Raw genomic sequence first — 21,852 nt, forward strand, 5'->3', positions numbered from 1 at the left:
TCCACATTGATGAGTTCTTAGATTCATTGATATATTGAAGTAAACACACACATATACACTATAAATGTACAGATTAATTCATATATACACATACATATGTATATATACATACACTGAACAATCTTGAAAATAATTCCAAGTAGACATTCAGTAGGAATTCTAAGTAGGCATAATAATAATAAATGTAAATATATCGGAAAACTTTATAAATTCAAATTTTATGACATTAGCTGAAACATACTTTTTTTCATAATCTTGATTATTAAGTAAAAGTATAAACAAACTGTTTTAAGAACTTTCAGAATTATTCAATCCTTTCACAATCAAACAATTCATTTAAGATAAGCTGCATAAGGATTTTATTAAATAAGCCATTAGCCTAATGCAAAGAATCATATGACATTGAAAACATAAAACTGAAGAGAGGGAGCCAAGATGGTGGAACAAAGATGAGGACTCACTCAGCTCTCCCCCAAACTGCTCCAAATTCTGCTAAATAATAATTCTAAACAAATTGTAGAGTGTCAAAACACAAAAAGATGGAGTGGAACGATTTTCCAGCTAAAAACAACTTAGAAGGTCACCACAAAAAGTCTGTGGCATTAGAGTAGGAGTCTAGTACACAGCCCTGACACAGGCAAAGCAGGAACTGGCTTTGAGGCCTCCAAATAAACCAAAGTACTGACAATTTCTAGAACCCTCAACCCAAAAACACCAAAGACACCTTGGAAGGTCAACAGGAAAGGTGTGTCAGTGGGGTGAGAAGGCCTTGGGAAACCAACACATCAGGAGTAGGCTTGGGTAGCAGTGACAGCAGCTTCAAGAGGCCTCAGATCACAGAAAGCCTCTCCACTAACAGCAAGGAAGGATCTGTGGCTTTAGCACACTAGACTTCACAGCTACAGTAAAGTGGGGATGCTCCTCAGAGCTCCAGGGCAGAAAAGAGTGTTTATGGTCAGATAGTGTTTATGGTCAGATCCACAGAAGGATCTCTGAAAACAGCTGCACCAAATACCTGAAGCTTGGGATAGTGCACTCTCCACTCTGGAAATGGAGCCCTACTTTCATAAAGACTTAAAAACCAAGAAATAGGCTGGAAAAATGAACAAACAACTGAAAAAGATTCTGACCACAGAAAGTTACTATGGGGACAAGGAGCATCAAAACACACACTCAGAAGATAACAAAATCCAAAGCCTCCAAGAAAAATAAGAATTGGGCTCAGGTCGTGGAAGAACTCAAAAAGGGACTTTGAAAACCAAGTAAGAGAGACAGGAAAAGTAAAAAAAGAAAACTGAGAGTGATGCAAAAGGAAATACAAAAAGCTAATGATGAGAACGCTTTAAAAATCATAATTGGACAAATGGGAAAGAAAGTACAAAAGCTCACTGAGGAAAATGTTCCTTAAAAATTAAAATTGAGGGGGCAGCTAGGTAGCGCAGTGGATACAGCACCAGCCCTGAATTCAGGAGGATCTGAGTTCAAATCTGGTTTCAGACACTTAACACTTCCTAGCTGTGTGACCCTGGGCAAGTCACTTAACCCTAGCCTCAGGGGGGAAAAAAAATTAAAATTGAGCAAATAAAAGCTAATGTCTACATGAGAAATCAAGAAATAATAAAACAAAACCAAAATAATGAAAAATAGAAAATAATATGAAATGTCTCAATGGAACTCAATGAACTGCCAGGTCAAGAAAAAAATATTGTAAGCATCCAGAAAGAAACAATTCAAATACAGTAAAGCCACAGTTTAGGATAATGCAAGATTTAGCAGCCTCTATATTAAAGGACTCAAGGGCTTTGAATATGATATTCTAGAGAGCAATAGATCTAAAATTACAATCAAGAATCACCTATCCAGCAAAACTGAGTATAATCCTTCAGAGGAAAAGGTAGACATTCAATGAAATAGTAGACTTTGAAGCATTTGTAATGAAAAGACCAGAGCTTAATAGAAAATCTGATTTTCAAATACAAGACTCAGGAGAAACATAAGGAGGCAATTGGGAAAGAAATATATGGGACTTAAGGCCCCATTAGTATTCCTACTTGGGAGGATGATACTTGTAACCATTAAAATGTTCCCATTATTATGGCAGTTAGAGTATCTTTAGACAGAGGGAACAGGTGTGAGTGAACGTGAAGGAATAATATCTAAAAAACAAAATTAAGGGATTAGAGAGGAATGCACTGGGAGAATAGGAAAAAGTAGAATAGAAAAAGGTAAGTAGATTGGCACAAATTATCAGCCATGAAAGAGGCAAAAACACCCTTTTAAAGTGGAGGAAAAGAGGGGAAGTGCAGAGAATACAGAAACTCAATGAAATCTATCTTATCCTGCAGGAAAGTAGAAGGGTAAATAAATATGAAAAGAGGGGAGGGTGACAGAAGAGAGAACATGGGGGGGAGTGACAAAACACTTGAAGAGGGTCAAGGTGAAAGGAGAGAAAAAATAGAATAAACAGGGTGAAAATACAGTTAGCAAAAGTAATTGGGAAAAAAATTTTGAAGCAAGTTTCTCTGATGAAGGTCTCATTTCTTACTTGAATAGGAAACTGAGTCAAATTTATTTTTAAAAAAGCTACTCCCCAAATGATAAATGAACAAAAGATATGAACTATAGCCAGAGATCTTTTAAATCATGTATATCCTTTGACATAACAATCCCACTACAAAGCATAAATCCCTAAAGAGATCTTTAAAAAAGGAAAAGAACTTATGTGTAAAAAGTAATTGTGGCAGCTCTCTTCTAAGGGCAAAGAATTGTAAAGTGAAGGGATATCTATCAATAAGAGAATAGCTGAATAAATTCTGGTATGTAATTATGATGGAATACTATTGTTTTATATGAAATGATGAACAGAATGCTCTCAGAAAAAACATCAAAGTCCTCCATAAACTAAGCAAAGTGAAATGAACTGTGTACAAAGTAATAGCAATATTGTGGAATGATCAGCTGTGGATGACTTTGATATTTTCTGCAATACAATTATCCACTACTATTCTGAAAAACTTTTGATGAAAAATGCTATCCATACTAATGAAAAAACTGTGTCTGAATACAGATTGAAGTATACTCTTTGTCTACTTTGTTTTTGTTTTTTTATTTTTATTTTTCTTGAGGGTTTTTTGAGGGGAGGGAAAAATAGGGAGACATCTATGTTTTCTTTCACTATGTGATTTTTTTTCAAAAAGTGTTAAATGTCTGAGACCAGATTTGACCTTAGGTCTTCCTGACTTCAGGGCTGGTGTTCTATCCACTGCACTACCTAGCTGCCCTACCTCATCAACCTGACATGATTTTTATGGAAATTTTTTGCATGACTTCCCATGTGAAAGAGAGTGAAGGAGGAAAGGAAGGAAGAGAATCTGGAATTCAAAGTTTTAAAAATAAATGTAAAAAAAGTGGTTTTACAGATAACTGGGAAAATAAAAATATCAATTGAAAAAAGAAAATAATAAAACTTACATTTTACAAATATGGCATTCAAATTTTATCTACAATATCTATAATCTATAATAAGGATCTAATATTTACAATTATAGCAAATTCTAATTTTTAACTAATTCAAATCAGCTTTCCTTTCACTAGATTTAATTAATGTTCACTGAAATAATATAGCATATCTTCATAAAATAACAAAATTACTGTTCCTACCTTTGAATTTTTCCATTCCCATCCATCACCTATTTCCTCTGAATGCTTAATAAATTTTTCACAATGTTGCTTGAATATTTTTTCTTCTAAGAACTCATTTTCTGCCATCTGTAGGGGAAAAAAACCTCAGTTAACATTAAAAACAGAAGGAACGCTATAACAATGTTAATTGTTATGCCAAAATTTTGATTTTACAAGTTTAAAAAGGTAGTTTCACTTTCATTTTTTTTAAATATTAAGGTAAAAACCAGAAAACTAGATTAAGATTCATCATTTTTTAACTATGTCACATAAAAGTAATATGAAGCACACCACTTTGTTACAATGATACCATATAGGTGGCAGCTGAGCTTGAGATGAGCTGCAGATATAGCACCACAGGACTCCAACAAGAGTTAGTCCATTTTCACTTCCAGACAGATAACTATTTTGAGGTCTTCATAGCCCTTTCTATCCTGCCTTCCACCTAAATTCTATTTCCCCCACTCCTTTTCTCCATTCTAGAAGTTGCCAAGAAAGAAGTGATTAATGGCAATCGTATGGAAGATTTTAAGTGAATGAGGAAAAGAAGAATAAAGCCATTTCTGCTGAGCACACAATAAGTCAATATTGAATTTTTCTACATTTTAATGACAATAGGCATAATGACCACTTACATTTCTAAGTAGCCTTTAAACTTAAAAAAAAAAATCAACTCTAAAGAACCTCATAAAGCACATAATTTATATTTGCAATTAAGGAAACTGAAGACTAAAGGGTTAAAGTGATTTGCCCAAGATCACACAGTTTCAGAGCCGGTTTTGAATCTAGGTTTTTCCTTACAAAGAATCCAGTGATCTCTCTATTGTACCCCACTACTCCTAATGCCTCTGGAGATTTTACAATGTGGATGGAAGAAGAGAAGAAAGGAGGAAGAGGAAGAAGGGAAACATGGAATAGGAAGGAGGAGAGAAGAGAGAAAAAGAAAACAGAAGACCCAAAATATATATTAGTTAGCCTTTGGATTACATATCCTTCTCATCTTTATGAAATCTTTAAATTTGAAGTTCTTATTAAAAAGAAAATACCTATTTATTTAAAATTTAAATGAACCAAAAACAACCTGCAGTTGTCTATAGTATGAAATATATTGCAATTTATTATATAGAAATATCAATTTGTAGAACTGGAACGAATTAGTCCAACACTCATTTTATAGAAGAGAAAACTGAGGCACAGAGGTGGTAGGTGATGAAAGAGAATGCTATGGTAATATGCAAACCTAAGATTAGAACTCACAATTCCCAAAATATCTTATGCCATGCTTCTTCCCCTTACTATTATTTTTAAAGTCTTAACACTTAAATATAAGATATAAGATGTGTGTATCCTAATCTAAAATCTAGTAAGTTCAGAAAGATAAAAGAAGACTTGGAGTTTCCACTGGGCAAATCCATCCAATTCTGAGAAAATAAAGGAACAAAATGGTTTGGATAAATGAGAGATCTGAATTATCAGGAAATTGATTTTTTTTTTAAAAGTTAAATCCAATTAAACAGAATATAACTAACTAGAACCTTTGTTTAACTGAAACTTTTTTGACCCTACTTTAATTAGAAAGAGGTGAATAAAACAAGAAACTGGCCACATGGTTACATTTTTTAAAACTCAATCACTAGAGTATTTATTCTTATTTTTTTTTATCTTTTTATTTTTATTTTTATCTTATTTTTATTATTATCTGATGCCAAAAGTATTAAAACAAAAAGTTGGAAAAACCTAAAAAGTCATCTAGTCCCACAATAAGCAGCATGAATTCTCTTTATAATATCCCTGACAATTGATCTGATTATCTAGTCCTTAAACTGAGGTCTTTGAACTATATTTCAGGGGATCCATAAACAATGAAGAAATAAAAATGAAGTTAGTCAACTTGTCATGAAGCTTTCCTAGTTCATAGTGCTTACCACTTCCCTTCTTAAGTATTCAAAAACCAAATTCTGGCAGCAGTACACAAACCAAAAAACAAACAAAATAACAAAAACGGGCATTTTTGCTCAGTAGGCAGAAGAGTGACGTTTGAAATACTTAAGAACACTCAGACTGTAGCTGATAGTGGCTATTCTTTGCACCTAGCCTAAAATAGTGCTAGAGGGGCCAAAGACAACTGGAGCCCAGGGCAGTTCATCAAAGTGTCTGTAATTCATTCACATCAGAGGAACCATAAATAAGTGAAGGTCTGAAATTAGAAAGTGAAGAAACCATTAGGTAACTTGTAGGATCATACAATCAACAATTATATATGAATTCAGAAGAATTTGGTCTTCCTCCTGTAAAAGACAAATAGACTAGATGAATGTCTCTGATCAGATTTAAAAGACTAGGTGCAAGCTGAACTGCAAATCTGGTGCCTGTCTTAGAGAGTGACCTACATTTCTAATGACAAAAATGAGAACCCAAATATAAAATTACTAAGGAGTTACATTCTACTCCAACAAGATTATTGACAAAAAGGGGAGAGAAGCTTATCACCAGAAAACTGGCCCCATATGTATTAGAGATAATATATTATATATATGCATATAATATACATGCATACATGCAAATATACTGATTAGCAATGTATATATGTTTGTGTACATATAAGTTACAGTAAATAGTGAAGTGTTTAAAGTGTAGAGGGGTTGCAATTGGCAGCAATGAAGAATTGATGAAATTAAAGATCTTTTGAAGTATTAAAGAAGCTCTCAAGGGCTCAAGGGCATTTGCCAAATCTGCCATTACAATATATTTCTACTTAAACAAAATTAAGTCAGACCCTTATTGGCTCTAATTTGGACTGTTAGGATAGCCTTCCAACTGGTCTCACTGATCTATCTCCCCACCCCCAAATATCACCTTTACAACTGTCAAAAATGATTTGTTTATTACACAGGTATGACCATATCACTTTCTTCATAAAAAAAAACTCCACTGCTTCACTTACCTACAGGATAAAATACCAACTCCTATACCAGACCTTCAAGGGCCCTCAGGAGCTGGTTCCAACTTCCCTTTCCAGACTAGTTTCCTATTACCCCTCCTCATTCAGTTCAGATTATCCCTCCCTTCATTTAAACCAAACTAGATTAGCCTTCCCAGATCTTTTCTCTTTTCTTACTAACAGTCATTTGCAATGACTGAGCCTAGAACACACTCCTCTTCTTTCAAGGCCTAGTTCAATGCATCAGCCACAGCCTTCTTCCCTGATTCCAACTCCACAATTAAAAGATCAAACTTAGATTATTTAGAGTTGTAAAATACCTGAAAGATCATATCCTCTATGTGTTCTTTTACCAATGAGGAAAGAAAATGAGATTAAGTGACTTGCACAAATTGATCATACAATAATAAGAAATATATCTGAAAGAAATCTGAACCCAGATCTTCTCACTCCAAATCCAGTGTTTGTTGCACTTTGAACATTTTGTTTAAACTTCACCTTTTGAGAAGGTGCAATTTATAGGGAAGTTTTAGCCTAAATTTAAGGCCATCTGGCCTTGGGAGTGCAGTAGATCCACTAACAATAATAAAATTTCTGAGACAATAATAAGGGGCAAACCAGACCACTCCTCAACTCCACCTCTAAGTCACTAAGTCATAAAATTAGCATATCAGTGACAAGAAGCATCTAATTTCTTTATCATTTCCCTATAAATTTATCTTCTTGCTCCAGGTTGTTTGCTAAAATCTTTTGGAATTTAGCCCACTTCAATCGGCATTAACAATTATAATAAACTTTGCCCCCTCACTTGGAAATGGGTTCAAGCCTGCAAATTCTTTTGAGACACCTCATGACACGGGTCTACAACCCCAATCTTTTGGGATCTCCTTTGAATCTCAACAGTATCATGCTTCTGTGTACATGTAGCACCCCTAATCAGGTCATAAACTCTGAGACAAGCAGTGACTTAAGACACAGCAGGTATATGCTAAACTTGAAACTAAAAATAAAATTTAATAAATGTGTTTTGAATTTAAATCATCATCATTAGTACTTTACCATGTAATCTTGTTTAAGAAAAACTCATGTTCAGAATAATGAGATCCTAACTCATCAAGTACAGATTAAATTGTGTTCAGCATACTCTTGTTATTAAGGCAGAGAAGTATACAAATATGTTTAAGGAAAAAAAAAATATTAATGGTTCAAACAAATCTCTAGTTAATGTTAAATCAGTCAGAATATTCCATTCTCCAAACATTTCAATTAACTGAGATTTTACCATACTAGTCAAAATAAGTGTTAAAAATTACAAATCCATTCAATAACAATACATTAACCAGTTAACATAATAGTAGTATCAGAGAGATGACCAAATATATTTTAAAAAGGGGATAATTTTAGTTACATATTTTCCAACAATTTAAAATTTTGGCTTCGCTGAAAGATATGACATCCAACAATTCAAGTGCTTTATGACTTGACTATAAAATCAAGAATTTCATTAAAAAGGATCTACACATCTCCATTTAGGTCACACAGATGTGTCCTATGATTTGATAATTTCTTGCTTATATGTAGTTTATCTCATTAAAAATGAAAAGCATATACATATACTTTTGACAGTTTTAGTACTCTGGTCTTCTCAAGGTTTTATAGTTTTAGACATACAAATTGGGATATGGGAACTTTCTTTCATAAGATGGCATGGCATTTTGCAAAGAGGCCCAGACCAAGAATCAGGACATTTATTTACACTGGAATCTCTGCTTTCAATCTTTTTGACTGTGGACAAGTCACTTAATCTCTCTGTGGTCCAGCTTCCTCATATATAAAATGGGAAAACACATGACACTCAGTGTCTTGTCAACAGCTATCCCCCATGCCTAAAGCATGCTTCCACCTTATTTCTACCTTTTGGAAATTCTGGTATTCTTCATGTCTCAGATGAAGTACCAATTTCTATATCAAATTTCCTGATCTTTCTCAACTACCGGTGCAAAGTAAACACTCCCAAGACAATCTTATATTCCTCATATATATTATGTACATAGTTATGTATGTATGCTACTTCCTCATTAAATTTTAATCACCAAATCACTTTTTGTCATGGTATCCACAGCAATTAGCATAGGGCCTGCTACATAAGTATTTAATACACATTAACTGCCCTATTGATTGATATACAGAGTGTATCAAAAATATTAGTGCAAATTTAAGTTTTAGCAACTTGAGACCATATATGTTCTGTAAACAGACCACCACTAATGAGAGGATCATCTGGATTAGAGCATGACCCAGGGGTACTAAAATTTTTCACCTACTGACTGCACAGGCAAGAGGTTAAGGAGGTCTTTTCCATTTGCAGTGAGGAATTTCTCTCCATAGAAGAGGAAAATGCTTTTTAAAATCTTGAAACACTCTCTAAATGTGAGTTGTTATAATATAATGTTTTAAAGTTCTCAAATCACTTTGCTCACAACAACCCTATCAAGCTACAATACAGTGAGTATTGTACCCATTTTATAATCAATCCATCAACAAGTACTCATTAAGCACTTACTCTGCATCAGGTCTGATGCAAAGTATATACATATACTATGCAATGATGCAAAGTCTCTGCTCTCAAGGATTCTAAAAGAGTAGAACACTGAGATTCATATAGGCAAAGGTATATGCTGCAAATCATAGAGAAAAACAGTACCTGTCAGAGCCACTATTTTAAAAGTCTGGCCTCCTACCTCCAAGGCCAGTCCATCTTAGTTCCACTACATCATCCTATCTCTCCACAGGGATATTTCAGTGAGGATGCATGCATCCATGTAGTGTTCTGGTTGGTCTCTGGACCAGCCTTCGTGTCAGTTGATTAATCACCACAAGAATAGCCAGGGATAAAAAGTCCAAATTCTTTATTATCTCCTTCAAAGTCTAGTTTCCTTGCCTGGGGCTTTGGCTAGCTTTCTGGAGGGCCTTCAGATGGGCCTTGGTCTCAGTGCTGGAAGTGCAGGAGGCCAGCCACCACAGTGGTGTGAGATGGAGTGAATCTCTCTCCTTGGCTCCCAGAGCTTGAGCTCCTGCCTCCAGTCCTCCATCTTCTCCTAGTCTGTCTCCAAGACATTCGTCCTGTCTTCTCTGGCTCTCTGACTCTGGCTGAGTTTGTCCCAGCTTATATGCTCTATTTTAATTAGACATAGTAGGTGTGAATTTTGTAGAACTATATTAAGTACTAAGTTCATATACTAAACTAGAGAACTATTAAGCACCATGCTAGACAAGCATTGTTTTATCAATTCCACTGAGTTAGTACCTTGTAAGAATCCTTGTTTCAAGTACAGAGTTCTGGCCTATAACATATCCATACAGTATCATTGGTAATGCCCCCCAGGATGTGTCATAACATTCAATCTTGTGCATGCCTATGAGTAAAATATATATCAAAGATAATCCTTAAAGATACATAAATACTTAAGAATTTTAAACAGATATAAGTCCAAGACACGTTAAGAACAGAAAAGTCTTAATTCTAAATATTAAATCTACTACCTCTGAGTCATGCAAATGCACACCTTTTGCTTAAGAATGAGCCTTTTATTTCATAGGAAAATAATTTTTATAGCCAAATAAGTGAAAGTGAATCTTTCTTCAGTTCATATTTACCAAATAACTATTTTAATTGTTTTAAGCTTCTAACTATAAAACTTTTAGATGCAGCTAAAGTTTGAGTGATTTCCAAAGAGCAGAAAAGGTAATCTTACTTACAAAACACAATCTAGTAAATAGGATAGGAGGCATGCAGGAGATTACCTTGAAACTATTAATACTACAACTTTTTAGTGAACTCTTTACACCATAGATAAGCATGATTCAATTGCTCTTTCTTTTTAATTGAAAACAATTTCCATCGACTATCAACCAAAATAACATTTTGTGTGATTTCTTTTCTAGTGTAGGTGGAGCTGACTTTTCATTATTTTTGGTTGGTGACATTTCTTCTTATGAATTTAAAAACCCCATAAAATAAATATTATCTAGATTGGAAAAAGGAGACTAAAATAAAGAAAAATAAGAATCCAAACTATCTGAGCATACCAGATCATTATAGGATTGTGATTTTCATAATATAGCATAGGTCCTTCCAAAAGCTTTTGTGGATTAATGAAATTATCTTCCTAGGGAAGGGGGTGGAACAGGGTGTATTTGGCATGGTTGAATGGAGTTTGGGGTCAAGAGAAGATGAGATCTGGCAGCTTCACAAAGTTTTGGGACACTGAAAGATGGGCAAAGTTTAGAAAGAACATACTATTCAAGGTAGACCAGATGTACTCTGTAAGTAGACCCCTACCAGTGACAGGATCATTTGGATCAGAGCATGGCTCACGGGTAACACAGGCAAGAGATCGAAAGTGTCTTCTCTCCTCCATGTATACAGACAAGGATTTTTCTCCATAGAGCTTCCTTCATCTGTAATACAGATTTTTCATGTTCACTCTGCAGTAGTGAATTTTTTAAATTGGTCTTTTAATATAAAGAATTATTTTTCACCTTTTTGAATATAACTATAAATAAATATCCCTAGATTTTCCTAAGGGGAAAGGAGGGAAGAAGGGGGAAGAAATAGTTCTGAAGTGATTTCATATGATCTAGGACCTTACCCATTTTGGGTACCCAGCTGGTCAAAAAGTAAAACACCAAGGCACATTTTATGAGCAATTTATCCTGTATTTTCACAGGTAAACTCCCAAAGATAAAATTAGAATGGGGCCAGGGACTTTTTTTCCCTCATAGTCCCTCAAACTGAATCATTACTATTGGTTGTAATCTCCTCAAAGACTTCCCCAAATCTATTACCTTCAGTAATAACAAAAATAGCTAGCTTTTGTACAGCATTTAAATTTTGTAAAGGACTCCACATATATCATCTCATTTGATCCCTACAACAAATCCTGTAAGACAGGTGTTAACCTATTTTACAGAAGAAGAAATTAATGTTGAAAAGTTAAAATGAATTTGGATATTCTAACCTCCAAGTTAAGAGTTTTATGTACTGTGCCACGAAATTCTGAAGAGAGGAATGGAAGGAGAAGTGAAGGCAAAAGTCTTCCCCCAAAGGACCCAACAGGTGGAGAAAGGCCTATGATGTTTTCACCCATGTCATTTTCCTAATTGGGAAAGGCAAGAATGAGAAAGGTTTAGACTACTTATTGGCCATTACGTAACATTGAGCTATCCAACTATACCAACCTTTCCCATAAGAAAAGGTGCCAACTGTCAGAAAAATCTATGGTGCCAAATCTTGACCCTGTTTACCGTGTGATGGGTGTATTTTTTTAAATTATGGGACATAGAATCTGAAAAGCCATTTCCCCCTCTTCACATACAGTTATTTGTAGGAACTGTGACCTAACAATCTGACTGAACACAGGGATGTGGAGGAAGCAAAAGAATCATGTAAAGATAGATATTATTTATTAATCTCAACATAGGACTGTTATCCCCATTCTACTAATAAACACATCAATTACCAAGGAGAGTTCTAGATCTACAATGACTTTCCCATCTGCCCTCTCTTCTGGATCCCACTCCTGCCACTTTTGTTTGAGCCCTCCATATGCGGCTGCCTAACCTACATCAGTAATTTCCTAACAGGTGGTTCAGAGTCCATTCTCTCCCCTTTATAAACCATTCCTCACACAATTACCAAACATTATCTTTAGACATATATCTGCTCTTGGGAAGCCCAGTCAGGTGAAACAATTTTCTTCCCTCAGTCCTCCAATAGTCCTAGCCAGTAAGAATGTGTACATGTCAACCCAAAGTCATCGCAATAGCAGGCTCCTGTTGCCCTACCACCCTTCTTGGGGGGGGGGGCTGCTTGTTAGTCCCCATGGGAGCCAAGGTCAAATACTCTGCACAACATCTCTAACCAATTTTCATCTTGCCTTTGCTTGCAGACTTGGGGAGGGACTGGAAAATCACTGCCCTCTCTCCCCTTATCTTCCCTTTTCCTCTGAATTCATTCAGCTAGCACTATTTTCTTAGAAAGCTTTTCCTTACACAAGCCTAAATCTTACCCTCTTTTTAATTTTCATCCACTATTAGTTTTGTCCTCTTGGAAGAAGAAAAACAAGAAAAATTCCTCTTTGGAGGAAAGGCCTTTCAGGTACTTGAAGAAAGCTATCACCCAGACTCTGCCACTTAGTAGCTAGAGACTCTTGGATAAATGATGTCTAGAAAGCATAATAATAAAAAACCATTTATTTAATGCTTTATGATTTACAAAACATTTCCTCACAAAATTACTATTAGGTATCCAAACTGGGGAAGGAGAGGTGAAATAATTCATCCAATTTCACATGCCTAGTTTAGTTTAGAAACAGGAATCTAACACTTTCTGACCCCTAAATACTGTTATCTTTCCACTCAAAATAATGCTAATTATTAAGCTATTAGCAACTTAGTTTAAATTGATTCCAAAGGATTGAAAGTTTTTCAGGGATCTCAGGAATGGGATACTGGATTACTAAATGTCAGCAAGTGAAGGTGGCAATAGGAGTTTAGAACATAGGGTCAAACTGGATACATGGCTAGGGCACTGTGGTGGGGAGCCTGGGCAGCTGTCACATTTTATGAGCACCTTAGGGTACTGAAATGGAGCAGTTAAAAAAAAAAAAAAAAAAAAAAAAAAAGTGGGACAGATGGAAAACAGCCTACTTCACAAATTTTTCCTGCTAACAAACATTTGGACTTGGAATAGCTGCTAGAAAGTTACAGAATGAATTTCCTACAATGGCTTTTAGCCAAAAGCAATACAATTCTGACCTAAAAGATATGTTTTCATTATAGCTTTTAGATTTATTTTTCTAAAACACAAAAGAACACACACTGGACAGTTGTGTTTCAACCAATGCAAATGAATTAAAAATTAAGCCAAAATGAGCCTTCACAGAAAGCCTCAAGAAAGATTTAATTGTTTTTATAATTTAGGAATATTTATTTGAGCCATTTGGAAGGAAGAGTTTGAACAACAAACCATGCAATCATACTAATATGAACTGTTTTAGTCTTTCCTACAACAGAGGATCATAGAATTAGAGATGGAAGGGAGATCTCAGAGCCATCTAATCATTCATTTTACAGAAGAGGTCTGAAGACCAGAAGGGAGCCCGAAACTCTAAAAATCCTTGAAGGAGAAAATCTCCTTCAACCCTGCCTCAGTGAGGGACCCCCGCCAGAGGAAAAACAAACAAGACAGTTTCATTCTGTTACCTAGCCAAAGGAATTCCAATCCTATTGAATTGAAGAAACTCATAGAATTATATTCAAATTCCAGCTCAAGCTGAAATCCAGCAAGTAGATGAACCAACTTGGGACTCCACCCACTAGCTCCCTTCAGCTTGTAGCCAAAGTTCCTATTATAAAAGAGCCAAACTAAAATCCTCTCTTGCAGAGATTCCAAACATGCCATGCTAGGCTATGCCATGATATGCCAAAGAAACCTCTGCCGGCTGGAATAATATTCTCTTCCAGTGTTATCCTTTATCTTCACCTATCTCCCTAATGAGACCTTATGCCTCTCTGTCAAGATTTCTAACCTTACTTCCTTACTTCCCAAATCCCTATAATAAATCTTTTATCAATCTAGATTTTTAGGTCTGTAAATTCATTTACAGAGAATCTCTATGCTTACCCTTGCACCAAATCCTAAGGAGGTGCAGGGGAGCCAAACCTCTCTATTTGGTTCCCTAAACTAGACTTTATTATTTAATATCCTGACCATCAGAAACCCTAATCTCATTTTGGTTCCCTAAATCTAGACATCATTTGGTTCCCTACTAAAGGGAACCCCCAAACCTAAACCTTATCAACATGATCAAGGTCATAAAGATAGTAAGTTCAAGGCTGAGATCTGAACCCAGACCTTGACACTAGTGTCAATGCCTTTCCACTCTAATATACTGCCTTACATATATTTAAAAACTACCAAAAAAAAAAAAAAAAAAAAAAAAAAAAAAAAAAAATATATATATATATATATATATATATATATATATATATATATATATATATATATTTAGGTTTCACTTGTTTTTTTATTTTTTCATTTTTTGCCAGTCTATTTTCCTTTCTTTTTATTAATCTTTCTAGCCTATCCACAAACCAGTTTTTTATCATTTAGTCAATACTATGACATAAACTGGTTTTGGTCCCAAGATATTATTACTTTTGTAATAACATAACTGACAAGATAATGCTATTTTAATTGCACTGTTTTTCCAGCAGCAATGCTCAATTGGTGCTAATCTATCCATACCTTCTCTTACATAGTTTCCATCTCCATCCTCCACCAGTGGCAGAAGCTGGAGTGCTTTCTGTAGCCATAAAATAATAACATTTTCAATGTATTTTTCATTTTCAAAACATTTCCACATTTATTTTCTAGGCAGAGTAAGCTGTTATTTCACTTTTAAAATGGAGAAAATGAAGCTCAGAGATAAGGTCAAGCATTTTGGGTAGAAAACATATGAGGCAGGACTAGAATCCTCGGCTCCTTAAAGAATCTACTGCTCTTTCTACTAACATCAGGCTCACTACTCAGCTTCTCTTTGCTTTACAAATGTTTTCTGGAGTGTTCTTACACCTACTGATACCTAGCCTTAATCATTGAATGATGCAACCTCAGTCAAATTGAGACGGTGAAGACTAACTTAAAAAGGCCAAGATCTCCCTACTCATACAGAGCCCTTTCCAGTTGTCCTGATCTATGTCTGGCCACTGGACCTAGATGGTTCTGGAGGGGAAAGTCAGCCCAGTGATCGTCCAAACCTCCCTCACTTAAATCTGACAATTCACTTGCATGTCATGACATCACCCCACAGATGTTATGGTTCTCTTCGAGAATGAAGGACAAACATCAACAATAACAATAAACTGAAGAATTCTGCTAAAGCACATATTATATATAAAAAGCATTTCATGGCCTCTAATAAAATTCTGCCTCACAGAGAGGATGGCACTGGAGCTAAGCTCTGAAGGAAGAAGATCTCAACGGGTGAAAATGTAAGGGGTTCCTCTTCTGAGCAGAAAACACTGTAAGGAGAGGGAAAGTGACTTAGGAAATATGAAGTCACTATTTTAAAAGGAGCAAAGATATGTGAGAAGAGTATGAAATAAGACTATAAAGGTTATTTGGAACTAGATTAGGAAGAACCTGAACATAAGAGTTAAAGTTAATTCTATAAGCAACTGAAAGGAGACCATAAACCTAACTGGCTAAAAAGCTAAAGCTTAGCAAAGAGGTAATAAGAACCTGAATTAAAGGGATGGCAGTGAGTAGAAAGGAATAGTTAGATATGAGATGTTGCCAAGGAAGAATCAACAGCTATTTTTTAGGAAGTGAAAAGTTCCAAAATGGAAGAAAGCTGCAAAGTCTTAGGACTGAAATATTACCTTTACCAGAAAAAGGGAAGTTAAAAAAAGCAAGATACTGTTTTTTGTTATACTTTTATTGCAGAATTTTTCCTCTGACTTACAACTGAAATTTCAAATCGCTGTCTGCCCATCAGAATGCAAGATCCTTAAGAACAGGGACTGTCTTACTTTTCCATTCCTTTCCCATGCACTTTGCACAGTAAGCACTTAAATGCTTTTATAATCATTCATCCATTTTTATCTTTTTTTTTGGAGGAGTGGGGCAAGAGTTCCTGGAAATACTCAAAATAGAAGGTCAGAGCTACAGAATTCAAGACTAGACCTATAGATATGGAAGTCATCTGCATAGAAAATGAATTGAAGTAATGGTAGTAGATGAGACCACCAAGGGAAAGCCTTGAAGGTAGGTATTTAGGAATGGAAAAAAGAGGTATCAGCAAAGGAAACCAAGAAGACAGACCAGGACATACCATCAAGAAGTAAAAGGACAAAAGTACCAAAGATGGTGCTCAAATGAACCAAATATCAAAGAAGACATTTTGGTGTTATATTTTTATGGAACTGATGAGTGAGTTCTAACTATGTGCTTACTGGAAAAGTCACTGAAATCTTTATGACTTCAATTTCACAGGATCAATTATTTAGGAGTTGGAAGTGGCCTTGGAGTCATTAACTCCAATAATCTTATTTTACATATGGGGAAACTGAGGCCTAAAGAAATTAAATGACTTACCCTGGGTCCCAGTTTCTTAAATTGTGGGTCACAAATATAAGTACATATGTATATATAGTATAGTGTATATGAATATACAAGTATATAAGATCTCCTAACTGAATGTTGCAAAATTATGATGTTATCAGCAAATGTTTGTTTATATACATATTTTTATATACTTACTTGTCCAGGTCATGTAAAAATTTATTAGGCAAAAAGGTGTCTTAAGAAGAAAAAGTTTCACAAGCCTTGCCATAGTTCTTCACACAGCTAATATGCCTGTAACAAGATTGCTCAGCTCTTAATCCTATTATCTTAAATTTTAAATTACAGAGCTTCAGAAGTCAAACTGTTTTGAATGCTGTTTTAGATAACTTAGATCTATGTGAAGCTATCCAATAAGTAGTAGGAAATTAGGGGAGAATAGACAAAAAAGACTAGCTAGAGAAGTAGATTATCCATCATCAATACAGAGTATAAAGAGCTGAAACCAAAAGACCAGGTAATATCCCCAAAGGAGTAAACAGAAAGAAGAACAAAGATCCAAAACAGGAATAGGGCAAAAGAGTATCATCGAGTTACTGGCCAGTATTCTTGGACTGTACATTTATGAAGAGGGATCAAATATAAGAAGACAGAAAAGGGGAAAAGAACCATATATACAAAAATATTTATGGCAGTTCTTTTTGTAGTGTCAAAGAATTGAAAACTAAGGAGGTATCCTTCAACTGGTGAATGGTTGAACAAATTATTGTAAAAGATTGTAATTAAAATATAATGTATTTATAATATGCATTAAGAAATAATGAAAGAGACAGTTTCAGAGAAATCTGAAAAAACTGATAGAGTGAAATGAGCAGAACAATATTAAAAACATTTTATTATAAAATTATAACTTTATTGTTATAAATATTATATTATTTAATTTATATTATAAATATAAATTATAACAATATTATAAAAATAAATAACTTTGAAGAAGAAAAATTAGATTTTTGTTAACTCAAAAAATAAAACGATGGAAAGAAAGGAAAAGGCCAGGTATTAGGTGCTTTAAATGCCAAGGAAGAGTTGATATTTTATTCTAAATATAATGGGAGTAATATGATAAGACCTATGCTTTAGAAAAATTATTTTAGCAGCTGAGTTGAAGATGAATTGGAGTAAGAAGAGACTTGGGATAAGACTACTTAACAAGAGGCTGTTGCTGTGTGATACAAGGTAATGTATAAAAGAGATGCTTTGAAAATAGAACCACAAGATTTGGCAATAAATTGGATGTGTAGAGTAGAGTAGATGTGAACCTGAGAAATCAAAGATCACTCTAAGGTTTAAATTAGTGAATAGGAGGGTCCTGAAGCCGTTGGCAGTAATAAGGATATTCAAAAAGGGAAAGGGTTGGGGAATGGGGAAAGAAGAGTTCTGTCTTAAACAAGTTGAGTTTGCATTGCCTCCAGACATTCATTTTGAGAGTTTTAAAAGATAATTGGTGATGAAAGACTACAGTTCAGAAGAAGAAAGAAGATAGATATAAAAATCTAAGAATCTGCATTGAGATAATCTTTGTATCCATAAGAGTTGATATAATCGCCACAAGATGTATGGAAAGAAAGAGAAAAAGGCCCATGACCAAGCTTTGGGATAGTTCCAGGATAACTAGGCAGAACATAGGTGAAAAACCTTCCTGTTAGTAGGAAATCAGATACAGAGGAAAATATATGCTCACTGGCTCTTATATCTTTTGAAGATTAAAGACTATGGAATAACATGCTTTGGGGAAACTCAGACTAGAAGAAATGGGAAAGCTTCAAAATTTCTGACAATATAAGTAAACATCCAACAAGCACAAAAGAAAAAGAAAAAAAAGAAATCTTTCTGTAAAGACCAATGTGCATTCATAAGTAACTTGCCAACTAACTTATACTTTTTAAAAAGAAGTGCACAGAAGATGTAAGCAAGGTCAAATAGGTGACCCAAGAATGAATGAGTTGTAATGCAGGAGAAACTGAGGCAAGATAGAGATTAGAGAGTATTTAATAATTTATTTAAAAGGGAGAGATTTACTGGGACCAAATGGATCCATGGTTTGGTCCCAGGGCTGAATGAGACTATCATCTCCAAAAATCCAGTAAGCAATGTGAGTGTTCAATGATATATATACACATAGCTCAGACTCAGGGGGTAGACTGTGGCAGGGGCGGAGTCAAGAGTGCTGAGAGTGGGAATGGGATTCTGACAGGGTGGGGTGATGACATAGATGGGATGACCTAGGAGATGGGATGACCTAATGTGGGGGAGGAACCCCAGAAATGGACAGAGGCATCTTGATAAAACGGTATCTGACAATGTGATAGTTTGAGATGGGGAGAGGTATTCTGATATTCTAAAACATAAGATCTTTTATCCTTATCAAATATTCTGATAAAGAGGGAGGGGTTATTTCACAGGACTATGCAGATAATTATAAATTGAAGCAGAACAATTAGGGAACCTGAGTCAGGACTAGGTCAGGATAATTAGGGAAACTGAGTCAGGCCAGTAAGAGAACTGTGGCATAATAGTAACACAAAAAATAATATCAGGAACAATAAAACTCAGAGCAGAGGTAAGGGAAGTTAAACATGACTGAAAAGAGGGGGAATGGAAGATGAAAGGTATTAGTTATACTGGGAGAAAAAGGAGGATCAAAAAAGGGATAGGACCTTTACATGAAATGGATGGAATGATGATAATAACAGAAAAAACAAAACTGTTCAATTATTATTTTGTTTCTGTTTTCTCAGAAAAGGAGAATGACCTCTACACTGGAAATGGCAAGGAAAAAAATGACTAAAATGAAATGCAAGTAAGGAACACAAGTAAGAGAGCACCTAGCTTCCCTTAATTAATTCAAATCACCAGGCCCAGAGGAACTGTATCTTTAGATCTTCAAATAATTGGCAGCTGTGACTGCTGAGACATCATCAGTGAAATTTGAAAAATCATGGAAAACAGGAAAGTTAAAGACTGGAGAAGGTAAAATATCCCCCTTTTTTTTTTCCTTAAAAGGAGAGAGAAGTGGGGCAGCTAGTTGATGCAGTGAATAGGCATCATAGTTTCAAGAAAACATCACTCCAGACCTGTTATGCTGGAAAAAAAAAATCTGGGGGTTTTAGTAAACTAAAATTTCAATATGCAAGAAGCACAATGAAACAGCCAAAAAAATACTATCTAAAGGTATTGAGAGGACATAGCTTAGAGAAATAGGAAGGTGATAGTCCCACTGTACACTGTAAGTATTAGACCTATCTTAAATACTGCGTTCAGTTCTGGGTGTCATGGTTTAAGAAGGACATGGATGGACTGGAGAACATATAGAAGAGAGCAGCTAAGAAGGTGAAAGACCTCAATTCCTTGTCATGGCAGAAAGAACAAAACATGACAAATATTATCTCAGAAGATGGTGAACTATAGGCAGAATCTTAGCTTAATTCTCCCAATATTCCCTCAAAATAACTTTATAAGGGCAACTAAATAGCACAGTGATAGAGCATGGGCCCAAAGTAAGGAAGACCTGAGTTCAAATCCAGCTTCAGACACTTAATACTTCCTATCTGTGTGACCCTGGGCAAGCCATTTAACTCCAATTGCCTCAGCAAAAAAAAAAATAATAATAATAATAATAAGCCTTCAAAATAATTTCTCAAATAAATTTTGGAATGAAAAAGACAACAAATAGCCAGAGATAATTTTCTAGCCTAAGACAAATTAGGAAGTTTTTAAGGAAGGGCTGCAATACCAGCATAGGCCCAAGGGCAGCAATACCAGCATAGGCCCAGGCCTTTGTCAGCGCCAATGATGAGCCTTAGAGGTAACGAGGGAGCAGCAGTTGCTACAGGATCTTTCAGCCCAAAGATGATAAGCAGGGAGGGGTCAGAAAAAGGGTCAAAAAGAGATTACAAAAGACCTGTGGCTGGCACTGGGTACAGATGGCACTAACTGGCAACTCTCGCCTCACTCTCTCCTCAAATCATCAGGTCTAGTGGCAAAACACAGATTAGGATAACTGGTAATTGCCCCTACCAAAAAAAAAAAAAGAAAAGCCTAAAGTTTAGCCCAGTGCCTTCTCACTCCCAAGTTGAACCCACTTTAACATAAATTAAAAATGAAGAAATAGACTGTGGAAAATGAGCAATCTACCAAAAAAATCATGAAAAAAGAATTAACTTGGTAAAAGACACACAAAAATAATGAAAATAAAACTTTAAATACAGAAACTAATGGTACAAGAAGCACAAAAATACACTTAAGAATACCTTTAAAAGTAGAAAAGGGCATATTGAAAAGGAAGTACAACAATTCATTGAAGAATAGAACTCCTTAAAAAGCAGAATAAGCCAAATGAAAAAGAGGTATGAAATATCATTGAAGAAAACAATACATTTTAAAATATTAAATATAATTTTAACTATTAAATATATAAATCATTTTAAATATTTAAATTTAATTTAATCAAAATTAAATTAAATATTTTAAATATTAGAAGTGAACAGCTGGAAGCTGGACTCCATTAAAAATGTGAAAAGAATGAAAAAACAGAAGAAAATGTGAAATATTTCACTGGAAAAACAACTGACCTGGAAAATAGATCAAGGAAAAACAATGAAGTCATTATTGAACCTGAAAATCATGGCTGCAAAAATGAGTCTACACATTATATTTCAAGAAATTATAAAGGAAAATTGCCCTGATACCATAGGTTCAGAGGATAAAACAGAAATTGAAAGAATCTGCCATACCACCTCCTCAAAGGGATGACAAAATGAAAACTCCCAGGAATATTATAGTCAAACTCCAAAACTCCCAAATCAAAGATAAAACATTGCATACATACTGCCAAAAATATGCCATTCACACAAGGATCACACAAGACTTAGAAACTTCCATGCCCTCTACTAATATGATACTAATATGATATTCCAGAAAGCAAAAGAGCCAAGACTTCAATCAAGAATAATTTACCCAACAAAACTCAAAAGAAGCATAAAAGGTAAACATGAAAGAATAATCTCAAGGGATTCAATAAATTTAAACTATTTACATTTCT

General features: G+C 34.9%; 1 protein-coding gene across 8 annotated transcripts in view; it reads right to left on the reverse strand.

Annotated features, from left to right (window-relative positions):
* The window catches only part of ATG10 (autophagy related 10), a 330,517-nt gene that overhangs the window by 304,072 nt on the left and 4,593 nt on the right, over positions 1-21,852 (reverse strand). For 5 of the 8 annotated variants that reach the window (XM_074282171.1, XM_074282167.1, XM_074282170.1 and 2 more), the window contains exon 2: positions 3,661-3,768. In XM_074282171.1, coding sequence (XP_074138272.1) covers positions 3,661-3,768 — 108 coding nt within the window. Of the gene's footprint in view, positions 1-3,660; positions 3,769-10,922; positions 10,942-10,964; positions 11,078-21,852 lie in introns of those variants that run through there. The other 3 variants (XM_074282165.1, XM_074282164.1, XM_074282169.1) reach the window with 2 other exon arrangements.

Source organism: Sminthopsis crassicaudata, chromosome 1 (genome assembly GCF_048593235.1).
Source record: "Sminthopsis crassicaudata isolate SCR6 chromosome 1, ASM4859323v1, whole genome shotgun sequence".
NCBI classification, from domain to species: domain Eukaryota; kingdom Metazoa; phylum Chordata; class Mammalia; order Dasyuromorphia; family Dasyuridae; genus Sminthopsis; species Sminthopsis crassicaudata.